Source organism: Trichomycterus rosablanca, chromosome 14 (genome assembly GCF_030014385.1).
Source record: "Trichomycterus rosablanca isolate fTriRos1 chromosome 14, fTriRos1.hap1, whole genome shotgun sequence".
Lineage (NCBI taxonomy): Eukaryota > Metazoa > Chordata > Actinopteri > Siluriformes > Trichomycteridae > Trichomycterus > Trichomycterus rosablanca.
The window spans coordinates 35,535,639-35,555,839 of record NC_086001.1 but is presented as its reverse complement, the minus strand read 5'-3'; the positions used below and the strand labels follow the sequence as shown (position 1 = coordinate 35,555,839).

The window sequence follows — 20,201 nt, the reverse complement described above, 5'->3', positions numbered from 1 at the left end:
TGGGAACCTAGTGCAAGTGGGGGTGGAGCCTATAAGTGGGGGTGGGGCCTAGATGTGTGGGAACCCAGTGCAAGTAGGGGTGGAGCCTAGATGTGGGGGTGGAGCTTATGTAGTGATAGCCTAGATGTGTGGGAACCCAGTGCAAGTGGGGGTGGAGCCTAGATGTGTGGGGCGGAGCCTAGATGTGTGGGAAACTTGAGCAATTCGGCAAGTGGGGGTGGAGCCTGGATGTGGGGGTGGAGCCTATATGGTGATAGCATAGATGTGTGGGAACCCAGTGCAAGTGGGGGTGGAGCCTAGATGTGGGGGTGGAGCTCATATAGTCATATATAGTGATTATATGGGGGTGGAGCATAGATGTGTGGGGGCGGAGCCTAGCTGTGGGGGTGGCGCTCATATAGTCATATATAGTGATATATGGGGGTGGAGCAAAGATGTGTGGGGGTGGAGCCTAAATAGTGATAGCATAGATGTGTGGGAACCCAGTGCAAGTGGGGGTGGAGCCTAGATGTGTGGGGGTGGAGCCTATACAGTGATAGCCTAGATGTGTGGGAACCCAGTGCAAGTGGGGGTGGAGCCTAGATGTGTGGGGGCGGAGCCTAGATGTGGGGGTGGAGCCTAGACAGCGATAGCCTAGATGTGTGCAAGTGGGGGTGGAGCTCATATAGTCATATATAGTGATATATGGGGGTGGAGCATAGATGTGTGGGGGTGGAGCCTATACCCTGATAGCGTAGATGTGTGGGAACCAAGAGCAAGTGGGAAAGTGGGGGTGGAGCCTGGATGTGTGGAAACCCCGAGTAATTGGGCAAGTGGGGTGGAGCCTAGATGAGGGGGTGGAGCCTATATAGTGATAGCCTGGATGTGTGGGAACCAAGTGCAAGTAGGGGTGGAGCCTAGATGTGTGGGGGTGGAGCCTAGATGTGTGGGGGGTGGAGCTATATAGCGTTGGCGTAGATGTGTGGGAACCCAAAAGTGGCATCCAGTATACGTTAGGCATCACAGCTGATGGGAAATGTAACTACCCGGATCAGAAGAGCCTGGGCAGCGGGTTTAGCCTAAGGTCGGAGCGGTAGCTTAGCGGCATTAAGAAGGAACCTGGCAGCGTTTCAGCTGGGCTTAATGATGCGGCAGGATCGATGGCGCGTTCCAGTTCCCCGGGTGGAGTGATGTTAATGCCCGCGCGTCTGAAATAAATCTAATTGATTGATGAATCGTTCTAATTACAGCGAGTCTTCAGAGCGCACTCGACCGTGGAGCCGGAGCGAGAGTGCAGAGTAGGACCTGGCACAGGGGGATCTGGACAGGTCCATCAGCGCCGAGATGTGTGGGGGTGGAGCCTAGATAGCGATAGCCTAGATGTGTGGGAGCCTGGTGCAGTTGGGGGTGGAGCCTAGATGTGGGGGTGGAGCCTAGATAACGATAGCCTAGATGTGTGGGGGTGGAGCCTAGATGTGTGGGGGTGGAGCCTAGATGTGTGGGGGTGGAGCCTAGATAGGGATAGCCTAGATGTGTGGGAACCCAGTGCGAGTGGGGTGGAGCCTAGATGTGGGGGTGGGGCCTACATGTGTGGGGGTGGAGCCTAGATAGCGATAGCCTAGATGTGTGGGAACCCAGTGCGAGTGGGGTGGAGCCTAGATGTGGGGGTGGGGCCTAGATGTGTGGGGGTGGAGCCAAGATAGTGATAGCCTAGATGTGTGGGAACCCAGTGCGAGTGGGGGTGGAGCCTAGATGTAGTGAACTACCTCCTGTGTTTACATCTGCGCCAGTGTGTGAGCGGTTACGTACGGCTCTGCGGGGTTTGCACGCGGATCTCGCCGGTGTACGCCCCCACGCCGTGTTTGCTGCGCGCCGCCAGCTGGAAGGCGTAGGCGGAGAACGGCTTCAGGTTCTTCAGCAGGTAGGTGGAGCTCGGCTCGAACGTGATCTTCTGCGGGGAGAAGGGAGACGGAGGTTCAGGTCAGGTGGACACCCTGGAACCCCTAGCGGCCTGCACGGGTCCTACCTGCTCCGGTTGGTCTCCGAGTCGGTACACGAGCTCGTAGCTGACGATGGCGTCGGTGCCGCTGTGAGCCGGCGGGAGCCAGGAGAGCAAGACGCTCGTCTCGGACTTCACCTCCGCTTTGAGTTCGGTGGGCTGCGAGGGAACTGGTAAAGACACGGGGGGTAGAAATGACACGAGGCTCTTATTATTAATACCCTAAATACCCTAAGATCACACACGCACCTCCAGTTTTGGCGATGATGTGCAGGTCGTTGGACAGCGGTCCGTCTCCGACCGCGGTGAACGCCAGAACCCTGATGTAATACGTCTTGTTCGGGGTGAGATCCCGGACGGTCAGGAAGTTCGCCCCGCGGATGATCTCCTTGTCCCACTGGCTGACGGGCAGCGAGGAATCGGCGGTGTAGTACACGCGGTATCCCACCACCTGCCCGTTGGGCTCCTCGGGCTCCTCCCACTGCACCATCGCCGTAGACACGCTGAGCATGCGCCCGCGGACCCTGCGCGGCGGCGAGCTGGGGGCCTGCTCCGCCGTGCGGGTCTCTACGGTCGGGCTGGGGGGCCCGCGCCCGATGGAGTTGACCGCCAGCACCCGGAAGTGGTAGTGCGAGTAGGGGCTGAGGCCGCCCACGCTGTAGCGGGTGGTGGCCACCGAGTCGATCTCCTTGAAGGCGTCGTGCGACGAGGCGGGGCGGTGCTGGATGACGTAGTAGGACACGGGCAGCGGGTTGCCGCTGTCCCACATCAGGGTTATGCTGGTGGCCGAGCGCTCCATGATGACCGGCGTCCCTGGGGGGTTCGGGAGGGCTGGGAGAGACAGAGAGAAAGCTCCGATGTTTGATGGGATTACGATCGTATGGGTACAGTTAGTCGTCTCATAGCGCCCCCCCCCACCCCCTCCGGAGAGAGAGGGGGGCATGAGACCCCCCATGGTCAGATGATCATAGAACAGAACTGTCGGCCTCCCTGTGTACTCCTCTAGTTTCAGCACTTACTGTAAAGCTTTGGAGTAAACCATTCTGTGATAATCGTTCTTCCTTATTTAATACAACATCCTGCAAGTGCTTAACACTCTCTCTCTCTATACTCAAGCAACCCAATGACTATTGGATGGGGATTCGACGCTCAACTTGCCTTTGACGGTGATCTGCGCGACGGTCTCGATGACCCCCAGCGTGGACATGGCCACGCAGGTGTAGTTGGCGGACTGGCGCACGTCGGTGAGCTCCAGCACGTTCTTCCCGATGGGCATGTCGTCCTCGGGGGTCAGGTCCTCCGTCCCCAGCATCCACTTCACGTAGGGCATGGGGATGCCCACCGCCTGGCAGGTGATGTTGGCGCCTCCCCCGGGCATGACCTCGTGGTCCGAGGGCGGCACGGAGAAGCGCGGCGGGATCCGGCGCACTGAAGGGAAGGGGGCGGAACCGTTATTAGGAACCCGCTACGACGCGGATCGTGTAACGTGTCAATGTGGGGGGTCTGTAGCGCACTCACCGTCTCGCTGCTCTGAGGGACCCAGACGGAGTCGCAGGGGGAGGCAGGAGGCGCCATAGAGAAGAGAAGAGAACCAAACAAATCAGCTCATACAGAGCGCGGGCATACAACGGGTAGGGCGGACGGATCGGGAACCGACTCGGGAACCAAATTTTCCTCCCAATCTAGTCGTATCCAGTTACCCAATTGCATCTCTACTGATGCTGATCCCCACCTCTGACCGAGGAGAGCGAGACTGACACGCCCCCTCCCCTGCCTCTTTCCAGCGTATGAACAACAGCCAATCGTCGTTCATGTAGCCGCCCAGCCCGGCCGGATGGCACAACGCTCATGCGGAACACAGATATGCTTGGTATGAGTACGATTCCGAAAGTATGTGGACGCCAGCTCCGAGATTCCGAGCTCCCGGGTCCGAATCTCAGGTCCTCCAGTCTGCTGGGTGGGGAAGACCGGACTAAGGGGACGGGGTTATCCTAATGTTCTGATATAATCATGATACCAAAAGTATGTGGACACCCCTCTACGCACTGGGTATAGCGTGATCCTATCGGCCGGTCAGGCGTCCGAACGGACACGCGTCGGCTAACATTAGGGGTCGGGTTGTCTCCATACTTTCGGTAGCATCTAGCAATCTCGGCTCTGCTGCCGGTCGGCTGGGCGCCTCTAGCAGGAACGATTGGCCTCCAGTCTGCTGGGTGGGGAAGACCGGACTAAGGGGGCGGGGTTATCCTAATCCGAATGGGCAGATTATTATACTTCTTTACGTTAAACATACCCACTTCCCTCTGAACCCATTTATCCAAAAACTCGTTGATGTTTTGATCTAGTCATGATACCAAAAGTATGTGGACACCCCTCTACACACTGGGTATAGCGTGATCCTACGTATGTGGCATCTATCGGCCGGTCGGGCGTCTACATACTTTTGGTCATAGCATCCAAACTCGATTGGGATTCGAACCCCTACGACACCGGCTCCGAGATCCCGAGCTCCCGGGTCCGAATCTCGGCTCCTCCAGTCTGCTGGGTGGGGAAGACCGGACTAAGGGGGCGGGGTTATCCTAATCCTAATGGGCAGATTATTATACTTCTTTATGTTACACATACCCACTTCCCTCACATACCCAGCTTGGCTGAAATCTGAAGCCGCTGCATTTATCCAAAAACTCTTTGATGTTTTGATCTAGTCATGATACCAAAAGTATGTGGACACCCAGCGTGATCCTAGGTACGTGGCATCTATCGGCCGGTCAGGCGTCTGAACGGACACGCGTTGGCTAGTCAAGCGTCTACATATTTTTGGTCATAGCATCTAGGGGCAGATACTTTTCCGGCATATCCCAGCTCAACTGGACTCGATTGGGATTCGAACCCCTACGACGGCTCGGCTCTGCTGCCGGTCGGCTGGGCAGCAATTGGCCTCCAGTCTGCTGGGTGGGGAAGACCGTACTAAGGGGGCGGAGTTATCCTAATCCGAATGGGAGGATTATGACACTACTTTAAATTAAACATACCCACTTCCCGGATGCGACCGGGTCGCTACCTAAGCACTCATGTGACACACAGATCTGCCTGATATAACCATGATTCCAAAAGTATGCGGACACCCCTGTACGCAGGCGTCTGCGCGGACGTGCATATCCCGGCTCGATCGGACCTGAACCCGATTGGGATTTGAACCCCTGATCTTCACACCGACGGCCCCGAGCTCCACGGATGTAGGTACCTCTGACGTAGAGGTTGGCGGGCGTGGAGTACCGTGTCCCGTCGCTGTTGGTGGCCACGCACTCGTACTTCCCCTGGTCCACTTCTTCACTGGAGTCGATCTGCAGCGCACCTGTACGCGCGCACACACACACACACACACACACGTACATAGAGAAGAGGCTTTCAAAATACCAACTCGAAGACCCCACACGACGCGCATCCTAGAGCCTCGAACGCCTGTTCTCGGAACGTTTCGGGGGGCGTCGTCTTTAACCGGCTTGGCATATTCTTTTCCGAAGCCACACCCCCCTCCCACCCGACCCCCTCGCTGAAGGACGAAGTGGTGGTTCGTTAGAAGGTCAGAGGTGCAAACAAACCAAACCAAACGAAACAAACAAACTAGCAGGTCAAAGATCGAAGGGAAATAAGTGGCGTCCCATTTTTAAAGGGTTTTCCGCTCACTAGACGCTTTCTAGCTACTCGAGGCCTCGTACAGGGCGTCTGCGAGGGCCGAGAGTCAGCCTCTAAGATGAGGAAGATACGCCTGGTGTGATCTTGACACCGAAAGTATGTGGACACCCCTCTATACACTGGGTATAGCGAATCCTAGAGACTATACAGGTTTGCCGACCTTTTCAAAGCTCCTCCAATGAGACGAACTGTTTGATACGACGATACGTGGAGAGAATTGCATTCTGCTCCCTCGGTACTGGTGCTGACCCCCCCCGCCCCGATTGAGGAGAGCGAGACCGTCACCTCTTTTCACCTGCACGAGGCGAGTTCATACGCGGATCAGCTTTATGCACGACGCATTATCCCTCGTCTTTTTGCAGACGCCATCAATGAGCTCCCACCCTGGACGCCGAACGTGGATCATGTCCGAGCCCGAGATTGGATACGATGTATTCGAAATCCCAGCTCTGGTGTGCTAGGTTAAGCTTTATTTTTAACCACAAGTGGATTCTGATCCTCACAGTTCCTCAGAAGCTCGAGCTAGCTAGAAGTAACGCAAGTTTAAAAGTGAAACACCGTACTGCCAAAAGTATTCGCTCGTCTGCCTTCACATGCATATGAACCCCTAACCCTTCATTCTCCCATTCTTAATCCATAGGGTTTAACATGATGTCGGCCCACTCTTACAGCTATAACAGCTTCAACTCTTCTGGGAAGGCTTTCCACAAGGTTTAGGAGTGTGTCTATGGGAATTTTTGACCGTTCTTCCAGAAACGCATCTGTGAGGTCGGACACCGGTGTCGGACGAGAAGGCCTGGCTCACAGTCTCCGCTCTGATTCATCCCATCAGGTCGCTCATCCACGTCTTTATGGACGTCTTTAAGGGGCCATCCCCAAACTGTTCCCACTAAGTTGCGGGAGCATGAAATCGTCCAGAATCTCTCGGTACGCTGAAGCATTAAGAGTTCCTTTCACTGGAACTGAGGGGCCGCGCCCGACTCCTGAAAAACGACCCCCACACCATAATCCCCCCTCCAGTCTGCAGGGTGGGGAAGACCGGAATAAAAAGGCGGGGCTATCCTAATCCGAATGGGAGGATTATTATACTACTTTAAATGAACCATACCCACTTCCCGGATGCGACCGGGTCGCTACCTAAGCGCCCGTTCAGATCATGTGACACACAGATCTGCCTGATAGAACCATGATTCCAAAAGTATGCGGACACCCCTGTACGCAGGCGTCCGCGCGGACGTGCATGTCCCGGCTCGATCGGACCTGAACCCGACTGGGATCTGAACCCCCCCTGATGTTCACACTCAATGCGGTCAGACGGGTACCGTTCACCTGGCAACCGCCAAACCCAGACTCGGAGAAGCGTGATTGGTCACTCCAGAGAACACGTCTGCACCGCTCTAGAGTCCAGTAGCGGCGTGCTTTACACCGCTTGTTATAATAGCACTGATTTCACGACCTGACTTGTTGTACAGGTGGCATCACGGTACCACGCTGGAATTTCGGTTTTATACCCCCGTGGACACCCCGGTCGGCCGGGCAGCAATCGGCCTCCGGTCTGCTGGGTGGGAAAGACCGGACTAAAGGGGGTGGAGTTATCCTAATATCCCAACGGGAAGATTATTACACTTCTTCAAATTGAACATACCCACTTCCCGGATGTGCCGCATGCCTAGGTGCTCGGTTTTATACCCCCGTGACCGTTCGACGACTCGGAGGGGGTGAGCGAATACTTTTGGCAAGAACGCGCCCTTAGACTCCCATCGTACGGGACTTGCTCAGGTGGTGATGGTGGGACTTGACCCGGCGACCTCATGATCACTAGTGCAGAACATTAACCGCTGAGCTACACTGAATCCACTGGGCGATACGCTACAGACGCCGCAGTGCTTTATTCATAAACAACCGCGAATCGGACATCGGGTGGCGGTGGGGAGAAGGGCGTGGCCCAAACAAACATAGATAATGGGGTGTGATGGTTAGCTTTAGACTCTTACCTCGGATCGGCGTACCCCCTGGATGGGTGAGAATGAACGCAGATGAGAGATTACAGAACAGAGTTAGTGCAGTGACAGCGCGAGAGCGAGAGCGAGAGAGAGAGAGAGAGGGAGAGAGAGAGAGAGAGAGAGGGCATGTCATTCTAACGTCTTAAGCGCTAAGTGTCTACGGCGGGATTTTTTTTTGGGGGGGGTGGATTTTCGGGCGGATTAACACTGCGGGCGCGAGGAGCGCCTCGGGGTTTGGGTGGAGTCCAAACGAAGGAGGAGAGAGAGAGGTGGTTAGGGGGTGAGAGAGAGAGCGAGAGAGAGAGAGTGAGGACGCTAGCTCTACGTGACCTGTGTGTGTGTGTGTGTGTGTGTGTGTGTGTTAGGTGACGGTGCGTGACCATGCACTTCACACTAAGGCTGTAGGCTACAGGGTGAGTGTGGGTGTGGGTGTGGGCGTGGTGCTGGTGTCGTGCCTTACAGTGACACTTACCGAAGGACTCTGTAGATCAAAAGACAAAAGAGAGAGAGAGACAGCACACGGGTCACTGAACATGGCATGAGGACGCGACGCGGTCACACTCGTGGGCGCGGACTTTCGCTTTAGCCACACCCGAACGTTAAAACCCCCGGAAATGTGCGCGGCGACGCCCCGGGCGTGTCCGAACCTCTCCCGACGGTGGACAGGTGGCCACAGACCCACCTGATTACTGACCACTACACTTACGCCGAGTTCCCACCCGCGCCACTCCCCAGCTGTGCAGGTCGCTGTACAGGTCACACTACACATCTGGATCTCTAGTAACCGGGAGTCTTTCAGGTCGTCGTGGATTTCACACTACACGACTGACCGGCGGTGACAGGGGTTTTGTTTTGGCTGTTTTTGTTTTGTCTGCTTTTGTTTTGCCTGTTTTGATGTTTTGTCTGCTTTTGATGTTTTATCTATTTTTTTAGTGTTTTTGTTTTGTCTGCTTTTGGTGTTTTGTTTGTTTTTGATGTTTTGTCTGTTTTTGTTTAGTCTGCTTTTGGTGTTTTGTTTGCTTTTGGTGTTTTGTCTATTTTCAGTGTTTTTGTTTTGTCTGTTTTTGTTTTGTATGCTTTCATTGTTTTGTTTTGTCTGTTTTTGTTTTGTATGCTTTTGGTGTTTAGTCTGTTTGATCTGCTTTTGTCTGTTTTTGATGTTTTGTCTGCTTTGATGTTTTGTTTTGTCTGTTTTTGTTTTATTTGGTCTGTTTTTGTTTTGTCTGTTATTGCTTTGTCTGTTTTTGTTTTGTCTGCCTTAGGTGTTTTATTTGTTTTTGATGTTTTGTCTGTTTTTGTTTAGTCTGCTTTTGGTGTTTTGTTTGCTTTTGGTTGTTTTGTCTATTTTCAGCATTTTTGTTTTGTCTGTTTTTGCTTGTTTTTGTTTTGTCTGCTTTTGGTGTTTTGTTTTGTCTGTTTTTGCTGTTTTTGTTTTGTATGCTTTTGGTGTTTTGTCTGTTTGATCTGCTTTTGTTTGTTGTTTGATGTTTTGTCTGCTTTGATGTTTAGTTTTGACTGTTTTTGTTTAGTTTTGTCTGTTTTTGTTTTGTCTGCTATTTGTGTTTGTTTGTTTTTTGTTTGTTCTATTTTTGTTTCCTCTGCTTTTGTCTGTTTTTGTTTTGTCAGCTTTTGTCTGTTTTTGTTTTGTCTGTTTTTGTTTTGTCTGCTTTTGGTGTTTTTGTTTTGTCTGTTTTAGATGTTTTGTCTATTTTTAGTGGTTTTGTTTTGTCTGCTTTTGTTTTGTCTTCTTTTGGCCCACAAGAGCTTAAAATACATCGTATAATCGTACATAAACTACATCTCCCACAATGCTTGTCGATTTTGTGACTTGCTCCACTAGATGGCAGCGTTTCCACATCAGCTCTTAACCGGGGCGATGTTGAGAAACAACTACAAACAATCACAAACTGTTCCCTGATCTGTAGGAATTTGTCAGCTGACCTCTCGTGAGGCACGTGAGCTGGACGGCACCGCCACGTGCATCGCCGTGCACATTTTTTTGGAGCTGGATGGTCCCTCCAAATAACAAAGCGGTCGTAATTTAGTCATACAGATAAAGTAGCTAAACTCTACAACGCCATACCTGAGCGAAGCTGTTTGATGCGCCTGTTGGTGCGCGTGTCGATGGGCAGGAAGTCCTTGAACCAGGTGATCTCCGGGTCCGGGGTGCCGCTGGCCGCGCACAGCATGGTGGCGGTGCGGGAGCGCTCCACCACCTTCAGCTGCGGGCCCATGTCTATAGATGGGAAGCCGGGAGGAAGCTGGTCCTCTGTGACGAACACACACACACAGTGGATTTAGACATATGCTATTCCCACACCATGCTGAGAAGATAGTAGATTGGTAGCACTTCGGAAAACCGTCGTCACTCCACGCGGTCCGTCACCGCACCCAGAAAAAGAAACGAGTGCTCACCGCGCAGCACGGTGAGCTGGGCGGAGGCGCTGATCTCGCCGGCCTCGTTGGACACGGCGCATTCGTACACGCCCTCGTCGCGCGGGGTCCGCAGCGGCTGCACCCGCATCACCGAACCAGAGCCGTCCTCGAAGTCGATCACCTGGAGCGGAAGACGGAGAGAGAGCTATTCCTTACAATTTAGTCATACCCAGTTACCCTGTACTGCTGCTGGAGATCTGTATCGCGCACGGAGACCCTTACGTCCCGCCCCCCTCCTTCAAATGAGCCAATCATTGTCCGTGCACTTGAGATGTGCGCGCGGACTCACCTCGAACCTCTGGTTGGTGACCTTTTTGCCCTTCCTGCTCCAAGAGATTCGGGGCTGCGGCTCCCCCGCGGCCTGGCACACGAACGAGGCCACGCCGCCCTGCACGCCCGTCTGGTCAGTCGGCATCTGGACGAAGCGGGGAGGGCCTGAGGCGGAACGAAGAGACAGAGTTAGGGAAGGTGAGACGGAGACGATCTGAGCATGTGCAGAGGATGGGTGAGAGTTCTACGCTCAGGCTGGGCTGGGCGCCATTGGCAGTGCAGAAAAAATTGGCCATCAAGTCCGCTGGGTGGGGAAAAAGAGGGGGCGTGGCCAGGCGAATATACCCTCCTTGATTGCAATGCATTAAAAAAACCCCAGTGCAGGTGCTAGACCGGCCTGCCAGCAGCCCAGACCAGTCCCAAAGCGGGTGCTGATGAGACACTCACTCTGAGCGTGGGTTAGCGGCGGCACGCTCAGCAGAACTGACAGCAGAAGCCGGACGTCGGCTCGGAACATCACGTGACCTCGGGCCATCCTCACGTCGGCTCGTTCCCGGCTCCGGATCACCGACCTCTAGTGGCGCTCATAACCTGGCGGAGATAGAAAACACACACGGGCACAGGTTGCACGCTGCACAAAACAAAGCTAATTGCTAAAGCTAATGATACAGTAAAAGCGGGAGGGAGATGTTAGGTATGTGTTACAGGAAGTGTTGGGAAAGTGGACCCCCCCCCCCCATTCTCACTCAGTGTTTTTAGCATTTTGTTTTGTCTGCATTTGGTTGTTTTGTCTGCCTTTGGGTGTTTTGTTTGATAAGAGGCAAAACAAAACACCAAAAGCAGACAAAACTAAAAACATAAAAACACCAAAAACAGACAAAACAAAAAACATTATGAAAGCAGACAAAAAACATAAAAACAACCAAATGCAGACAAAACAACTAGAAGCAGACAAAACAAAACAACCAAATGCAGACAAAACAACCAGATGCAGACAAAACACCAAAAGCAGATAAAACAAAAATACCAAAAGCAGATAAAACAAAAACACCAAAAGCAGACAAAACAAAACAACCAGATGCAGACAAAACAAAACAACCAAATGCAAACAAAACAAAACACTAAATGCAGACAAAACACCAAAAGCAGATAAAACAAAAACACCAAATGCAGACAAAACAAAAACAGCAAAAGCAGACAAAACAAAAACACCAAAAACAGACAAAACAAAAACAGCAAAAGCAGACGAAAGAAAACAGCAAAAGCAGACAGAACTAAACAGATGTCGGGAGGTGGCTGGATTTGTACGACTAGATCTGGTTCGGGATAAGGGGGGTGTGGAGGTGGTGTTTTTTCCGGGTCCCTTTCGATTGCTGCAGATGGGCTACAGTCAGTCATTGTATACCCACAAAGTTCACAGTATGGTAGGTGCAGCTTATAAAATCATCGATGCGTGTACGTACCAGACAGGCGTTCCTAATGAAGTGCTCGACAGCAGGCCTAAAGAAAGACCCCCCATGATACAAAAACGGAGTGCGGGCCCACGTGGACACGCCCCACCCCAAAACGAAAGCACAGAACGGCCGCTAAAAGCCTCGGCGTGGAGGAGAAACGCAGTCATGAGACCAGCTCACACATAAATGTATAATGAGAATTTATCCAGAAATGTCAGCGGATTATAGAGAGAGAACGCGAGTGTGTGTGTGTGTGTGTGTGTGTGTGTGTGTGTGTGTGAGTGTGTGTGTGTGTGTGTGTGTGAGTGTGAGTGTGTGTGTGTGTGTGTGTGTGTGTGTGAGTGTGTGTGTGTGTGTGTGTGTGTGTGTGTGTGTGTGTGAGTGTGTGTGTGTGTGTGTGTGTGTGAGTGTGTGTGTGTGTGTGTGTGGGCATGTGCATCTGTCATCGAGTGTATTAAAACGGGGCCGCTCTGATCCCTGTTATTAATGGACTCGGGATTTAGCTACGCGGATCGTAGCGCTAAAGAACGCCAAAGAAAGTGGAGGAATAAAGAGGAGAAGAAACGATGATGATTAATGATGGAGAGAATCTGGTTATCAGACTGAGAATAAAATCATAACGAGCTCGGTGGGTGCGACGTTAAACCGGGTCTAAAACCAGGACTCGGTTCTGTACTGACTGTACAAACACTAAATATAAATCCACATCAACATGAAACACCAGCAGTGGTCAATCTGCTACCCACTGACACTGGGATCCACTACCGCTGGGATCCACTACCGCTGGGATCCACTAACACTGGGATCCACTAACCCTGGGATCCACTAACGCTGGGATCCACTACCGCTGGGATCCATTACCGCTGGGATCCACTAACACTGGGATCCACTACCGCTGGGATCCACTAACGCTGGGATCCACTAACACTGGGATCCACTACCGCTGGGACCCACTACCGCTGGGATCCACTAACGCTGGGATCTACTACCGCTGGGATCCACTAACGCTGGGATCCACTACCGCTGGATCCACTAACACTGGGATCCACTAGCGCTGGGATCCACTAACGCTGGGATCCACTAACGCTGGGATCCACTAACACTGGGATCCAGGGTTTGAAGGTGTGGAAAAGCTAACCAGGTTACCCTAACACAACCCCCCCCCCCTTCCCCCCCGATCAAGATCTTTTGTTTTGTCTGGTTTTAATGTTTTAGCTTAGTTAGTTTTGTCTGTGTTTGTTTTTTCTGTTTTTGGTATTTTAGTTTTATTTGTTTTTGTTTTGTCTGTTATTGTTTTCTGTGTTTTTTCGTTTTATCTGTTTTTGTTTGATCTATTTTGGTGTTTTTGTTTATCTGTTTTCTGTTTTTGTTTGATCTATTTTGGTGTTTTTGTGTATCTGTTTTCTGTTTTTGTTTGATCTATTTTTGTTGTGTCTGTTTTTATTTTATCTAGTTTTATTGTTTTCTGTTTTGTCTGTTTGTGTCTGATATATTTTTGTTTTGTCTGCTTTTGGTGTTTTTGTTTTGTATGTTTTTGTTTTATTTATTTTGTTTTGTCTGCTTCTGGTGTTTTTGTTTTGTTTGTTTTTGTTTGATCTATTTTTGTTTTGTCTGCTTTTGGTGTTTTTGTTTTGTCTGTTTTCTGTTTTTTTAATCTGTTTTCGTTTGATATATTTTTTATTATGTCTGCTTTTGGTGTTTTTGTTTTGTATGTTTTTGTTTTATCTATTTTAGTTTTGTCTGCTTTTTGTGTTTTTGATTTGTATGTTTTTGTTTTATCTATTTTTGTTTTGTCTGCTTTTGGTGTTTTTGTTTTGTTTGTTTTTGTTTGATCTGTTTTCTGTGTTTTTGTTAATTCTGTTTTCTGTGTTTTTGTTTAATCTATTTAGTTTGATCTATTTTAGTTTTGTCTGTTTCTATTTTATCTATTTAGTTTTTTCTGCTTTTGATGTTTTGTTTAGTCTGTTTCTGTTTTGTATGCTTCAACTGTTTTGTTTTGTCTGATTTTTTGGTGTTAACTAACTACTGGTGACACGCTCACAGATGTTGTGCTGAAAAACCTGCTAGAAACAAAAGTTCCGGGTTTGGAACGGATTTATTTTTGGTTGAAATGAACAGAACGTTTCTATATTAGCTTCGTGAACTGGAATGTTGGGCTATGACTGAACTCAAGCAATGATTTCTGTTTAAAAAGTATAATTAGCTTTATATAACCGCTCTCTAAAGACCAGCCATGTGTCGCTGAAACTGTGCGTTGTTTATTCCACCGCCGATGCTAATTAGCACGAGAGAGCGGAATGAATGACTTATGTGTCTTTTTGCTATCAGCCCGTGTCGCTCTCGTGTTGGGTCCGGCTAATATCGGCGTGAGAGCAGCAGATTGAAAAGAAGTGGCGGCGTGGTTTTATGTGCCGTGGAAGAATGATGTGCTAGCCTTTGGCCTCCTACCGCGCGAAATAAAGATAAATAATGTGGACGCATCGGCTACAGCTATTAGAGGGGAAATGAAACAACACAACCACGTCAAGATGAGAAGAACCAACACAGCAGCCAAGACGCTTGTTTTTTACTTGGAAGCTTCACTCGCTTTCAAAAGAGATGGGACACCAATAAATAAAATAAAACCTGAATAATATGTGAATGAGATTTTTACAGAGATTTCACAAGTTTTTGTTTCGTCTGTTTTGTCTGCTTTTATTTTGTCTGCTTTTGATGTTTTGTCTGTTTTTGACGGTTTTTTTGCTTTTATTTTGTCTGCTTTTGATGTTTTTGTTTTGTCTGTTTTAATGTTTTGTCTGTTTTTGGAGTTTTTGTTTTGTCTACAGTCAGTAGACAGTCAGATGGACTACAGTCAGTACTTGTACAGAACTACAAAGTGCTCCTATATGGTAAGTGGAGCTGATAAAATGGACAGTGAGTGTAGAAACAAGGAGGTGGTTTTAATGTTATGACTGATCGGTGTATATCTGTTAAAATGAACTGTGCTACCGTATGGCGGTATATGAAAAATTCATACTGTACGAGGAATCACAGAGATACCTTTAAACTCAACGTTTCCTTTAAACTCAACGTTTCTGTATTGTTCAGCGCTCGGCTTGATTGGTGCGGTAAAACGTCATCAAAGTGCGAATACGAGACGAACCTGCATCAGTGTGGAATAAGCGTCAGATCCAGGGTTACAGCTCCACATGTATCTGTGTTTATCTGGATTCTCCTCCCTGTTTCACTTTTAAACTTGTGTTACAGCTCCAGCTTCTGAGAAACACTGAAATTCAGTGTGTTTATTTTATATTTGTGTTATTTTCAGTGTTTAAGAGTCAAAAACCTCATTATTTTACATGAGACTAAAATATCTGCAGCTCTACAGGACCGTTGACGCATTAACAGGTTTCCCCAAACATCCTTATGAGAAAAAATACCTCAAAACTCAACGTGTTTTAAAGTCAACGTTTTGTCTGTTATTGCTGTTTTAGTTTTGTCTGCTCTTGGTGTTGTTGTTTTGTCTGTTTTTGTTTTGCTATTTTGTCTGTTTTTGATGTTTTTGTTTTGTCTGTTTTGTGTTTTGCTTTGTCTGTTTCTGGTGTGTCTGCTTTTGGTGTTTTGTTTGTTTGGACATTTTGTCTGTTTTTGTTTTGTCTGTTTTTTTTGTTTTGTCTGTTTTGTTGTCTGCTTTTGATGTTTTTGTTCTGTCTGTTTTTGCTGTTTTTGTTTAGTCTGTTTTGCTATTTAGTCTGTTTTTGTTTTGTCTGTTTTGTGTTTTGCTTTGTCTCTTTTGTCTGCTTTTGGTGTTTTGTTTATTTGGACATTTTGTCTATTTTTGTTTGTCTGCTTTTGGTGTTTTGTTTTGTCTGCTTTTGATGTTTTTGTTTTGTCTGTTTTTGTTTTGTCTGTTTTTGCTGTTTTCAATGTTTTGATGATTTGTCTGTTTTTGATGGTTTGCTTTTGATGTTTTGTTTGCTTTTGGTGTTTTGTCTGTTTTGTTTTGTCTGTTTTTGTTTTGTGTGTTTGGACGTTTTGTCTGTTTTTTTATGTTTTGTTTGTTTGGACGTTTTGTCTGTTTTTTTGTGTTTTGTCTGTTTCTATTTTGTCTGGTTTTGATGTTTTGTTTTGTCTGTTTTTGGTGCTTTCCAAATACAATCCTTGGACACAACCGGAATCTCCGGCAGTGGAAGACACTAAATTGGGAGAGAAATGCATAAGTGTTCCAAAAGTTCAGTTAAATAAGAGTTGAAATAACTCGAGCTTCTGAGAAACACTGAAATTCAGTGTGTTTATATTAGACTTGTGGTATTTTCAGTGCAAGAGTCCAAAACCTCATTATTTTACATGAGCCTAAAATAGATGCTGTTCTACGCAAACATCCTTATGAGAAAAAATACCTCAGAACTCAACGTTTTAAAGTCAGCGCCGCTCCCAGAACCGATTGACGTCGAGTTTCAAGAGTTTCAAGGTACCCTTGGGATTTCTGTGGTAAAATCTTGAAAATTCTTCAAATGAAGAGTAGCAAAACTGACTAGCTTGTCTTTTTTTGAAGCAGGAGCCGCTAAAAGAGCTTTTACAGCCAAAACCTGAGGTATTTATGAGGTGGAATGGCTGAAGGAACAGGGATGAAAAATGCTAACCACGATGCTACCACACACACCTACATTCCAAATCCTGAGGCAGGAGTGAAAATAGCTGAGCTGTTCATGCTGGACTGGGATTCAAACACAACAGAATTCAAAAAATTGAACCATAAATCGAAGCTGACCTTTTTTTTTTTTTTTGAAAACCTGTGAGGAATTGTATAGAATCTGAGACTCGACCATCACCTACCTGACCCACATCCCTGTCTTCAGTCTGCCAGCCTCATCTCACGGTAACAAAGCCAAAAGGACCGACAGAAATCCATTACAAATCCGTTTTCGCGCCAGTTTTGATGATAAAAACCGTTAAAAACCGTTATTTTGGGCGGGAAATCGCCGAGCGACCGTTTTTTTTTCCTCAGTCAAACGCGCGAGCGCAGTAGCGCTGTTCGAACAGATGCTGCGCGCGCTGATAGTCTCTCTCTCGCTCTGTCTCGCGCGCGCACACACACACACACACACACACACAGGCGCGCGCACACAATCCGGGAGCTGTGTGACGTACGGCTCGTGACGCGCTCCTATTGGCCGCTACCAGAGCGGTAGAGAGAACAGAGTGGCGACACTCCCATAGGGAACCGTTGGAAAGGGGGCGGGACATTTTTTCTGCCCAGCTTCCGGGTTGTGGAGCTCTGTATAGTTCCAAACATCCCATAGAGCCCCATTCATTTCCACTACTTATCAAACATTTTTAGCTGTATGTTGCTTTGTTTTAAAAAAATTATGAATTTAATGTCATTAATATACTTAATACTGTTATTGTTTAGCATTTGCTCAGCACTAAATGTTACATGTTTATCTTAATTAATAGGTATAACCCAATTTAGCTTAGTCAGTTAAGCTTAATTAATGACACACGAGTCTTTTCACCTAAAATGAGTTGATTAATCAAGAGTCTTGTTACAGAAATGATCATAAAACATTAGAACCACAATAAATCATTATACTTTTACTTTCATACTTAAGTACATTTGAAGGTAAATTTAGTTTAGTACTTTAGTGGAGGTAAAGAGTATTTTTACTTTTACTACTACTTTTACTGGAGTAATATGTTACCTTGGATATCTCTACTTTAACTCAACTACATGGTTTGTCTACCTTGTCCACCACTTACATTAGACAAAATGAACTAGTGCATATTCATAATGAATTCATTAATGTATTACATGTAGGAATCAATTATTAATCACTCATGAAATAAGAGATGAATGAATGCTTTTTCATGTACCTGCACTATAATGTTTTTGGTACGGTAATGTGTTTATCAATCTGTTCATTCAGTGCAGGTAAACCTTATGAATCCAGCACATGACTTAGTGTTTAGCAAAAATGATTATTATTATGAATCCTCAGGAAAGTGAAGGGAGATTAGTTTATGCAAAAATCAAAACATAAAAAACTTTAATGTCTATACTGTATATTGTCTCTACTACTTAAGGATATCGCATTATGTAATGTATGCTAATATAATGTACTGTGTGTTAACAAGAACGACCTATTAACAAGTCATTATAAACATCAATCTTCCACTTTATATACCAAATTGACATTAAAGCAGATGCAGTAAATGTAAACGCAGTTGAAAATACCCAGAAATTGTACAAATGTTTATTATTTGCCGTTTAATATTTCATTTACTGCTGCCTGTCCCATTTGAGAACATGACAGCGCCGGGTTTGTTTGGAACTATTGAGGGTTACATGAACCACGTGACCGCGTAGCGGCGAGATCAAGGAGTGTCGCAACTCTCTCTATCTACGGCTCTGGCCGCTACTATCGCTCTATTATTAGAATGGAAACCGAACGCACCCGACTGATTCAGCTCATCATTCCAGGGAGGGACCCACCGCGACCCTGGCCGAGATAAAGCGGTTTTATTGAAACGGAATTGAGTATTTCATTCAAGATCTAAATGAAAAAGTAGGTGATGGATCGACGTCCTGTTTGAGGTGTACTTGCTTCACACCGGACCCACCGCGACCCTGACCAGGTCTAAGCAATTGACGGAAATGAAATGAAAGATTTAATTCACAAAATATGATTAAGAAAGGGAGGGGCGTGGCTTAGGGTCCGTGATGGACTGGAATCCCGTTTGGGGTATCTTTTTTTTTTTTTTTAGCTCGCACCGGACCCACCGCGACCCTGACCAGGATGACACACTTGATGAAAATGAATTGAAGCCTTTCATTTAATGCATGAATAAAACAAAGGGGGGCGGGGCTGAGGGTCCGTGATGGATTAGATTTCCTGTCCGGGGTGTGTTACCACTGCATCGTGCCCAGACCCACCGCGACCCTGACCAGGATGACGCAACTGATGGAAATTAAATGAAAGATTTAATATATAAAATATGACTGAAAAGGGGTGGGGGGGGCTGAGGGTCCTTGATGAATCGGCGTCCCCTCTGGGGTATTCCCGCCTCGCACCGGACCCACCGCGACCCTGACCAGGTCTAAGCAATTGATGAAAGTTGTGTTTGTTCAGTCCTCTGGAGTGTGTCTGTGGGGATTTGTGCTTGTTCAGGTGGGTCGGTAGTACCGAATGGGCACAAATTCCCACAGTAGGCTGCATCTAAATCTGCACCCTAAACCCTACACAGTGCACTCAGACTAGTGTCTTTACTATTATTCAGGATTTAATCTAGTGCACTACTCACTATATAGAATGGTATTTGGGACACAGCAGCTCTTCTGATACAGCGACGACATGAAGGCTGTGTCTGAATCTGCACGCTGAACCCTACACAGTGCACTCGAACTAGTGGCTTCACTATTACTCTGAATGTAACCTAGTGCACCACTCACTACATACAGACGTCCGACCAGCTCACGATCAGGCGTCTACGTACTTTCGACCATCCGCTTTCATCATGTAGAAATGTGGTTAATAACGCATTATAACCCACAGGGGAGGATCTAAAAGAATCTCACTCCGCTTCCCACTAATGTAATAACGGAGAGAAAATCTCCTCCTCACTGTGAGAATCCTCGGGGGGTCTGAGGAGAGACGAGCGGCGGAACGGTCATCTCAACCAGCTGAATAAAGAGCGTCTTCTTTCTTTTTATTTATTCATTTACTTTTTTTTTTTAACTTATTTATTTATTTACTTATTTACTTGTTTATTCATGTACTTATTCATTCATTTACTTATTTATTTATTTACTTATTTATTCATGTACTTATTCATTCATTTACTTATTTATTTATTTACTTATTTATTCATTTACTTATTTATTTATTTACTTATTTATTTTTTTACTTATTTATTTATTTACTTATTTATTTTTTTACTTATTTACTTGTTCATTCATTTACTTATTCATTCATTTACTTATTTATTTATTTACTTACTTATTTATTTATTTATTTATTTACTTTTTTATTCATTTACTTATTTATTTATTTACTTATTTATTCATTTACTTATTAATTTATTTATTTACTTATTTCCTTGTTTATTTATTTATTTATTCATTCATTTACTTATTTATTTTTTTACTTATTTATTCATTCATTTACTTATTTATTTACTTATTTATTTATTTACTTATTCATTCATTTACTTATTTATTTTTTTACTTATTTATTTACTTATTTACTTATTTACTTGTTTATTTATTTACTTATTCATTTACTTATTTATTTATTTACTTTTTACGTATTTATTCATTTACTTATTTATTTATTTTATTGTATTTATTTATTTACATATTTATTTACTTATTTATTTTATGCACAC

At 46.7% G+C, this 20,201-nt stretch overlaps 1 protein-coding gene across 4 annotated transcripts in view; it reads right to left on the bottom strand.

Annotated features, from left to right (window-relative positions):
- The window catches only part of ptprdb (protein tyrosine phosphatase receptor type Db), a 59,338-nt gene that overhangs the window by 28,749 nt on the left and 10,388 nt on the right, over positions 1–20,201 (bottom strand). For 3 of the 4 annotated variants that reach the window (XM_063008217.1, XM_063008214.1, XM_063008216.1), the window contains exons 5-14: positions 10,831–10,974; positions 10,403–10,548; positions 10,093–10,234; positions 9,761–9,946; positions 5,223–5,333; positions 3,497–3,508; positions 3,137–3,406; positions 2,228–2,809; positions 2,006–2,148; positions 1,789–1,930 (exon numbers count right to left, since the gene is read on the bottom strand). In XM_063008217.1, coding sequence (XP_062864287.1) covers positions 1,789–1,930; positions 2,006–2,148; positions 2,228–2,809; positions 3,137–3,406; positions 3,497–3,508; positions 5,223–5,333; positions 9,761–9,946; positions 10,093–10,234; positions 10,403–10,548; positions 10,831–10,918 — 1,822 coding nt within the window. In that variant the 5' untranslated portion in view covers positions 10,919–10,974. Of the gene's footprint in view, positions 1–1,788; positions 1,931–2,005; positions 2,149–2,227; positions 2,810–3,136; positions 3,407–3,496; positions 3,509–5,222; positions 5,334–9,760; positions 9,947–10,092; positions 10,235–10,402; positions 10,549–10,830; positions 10,975–16,652; positions 16,801–20,201 lie in introns of those variants that run through there. The other variant, XM_063008215.1, reaches the window with a different exon arrangement.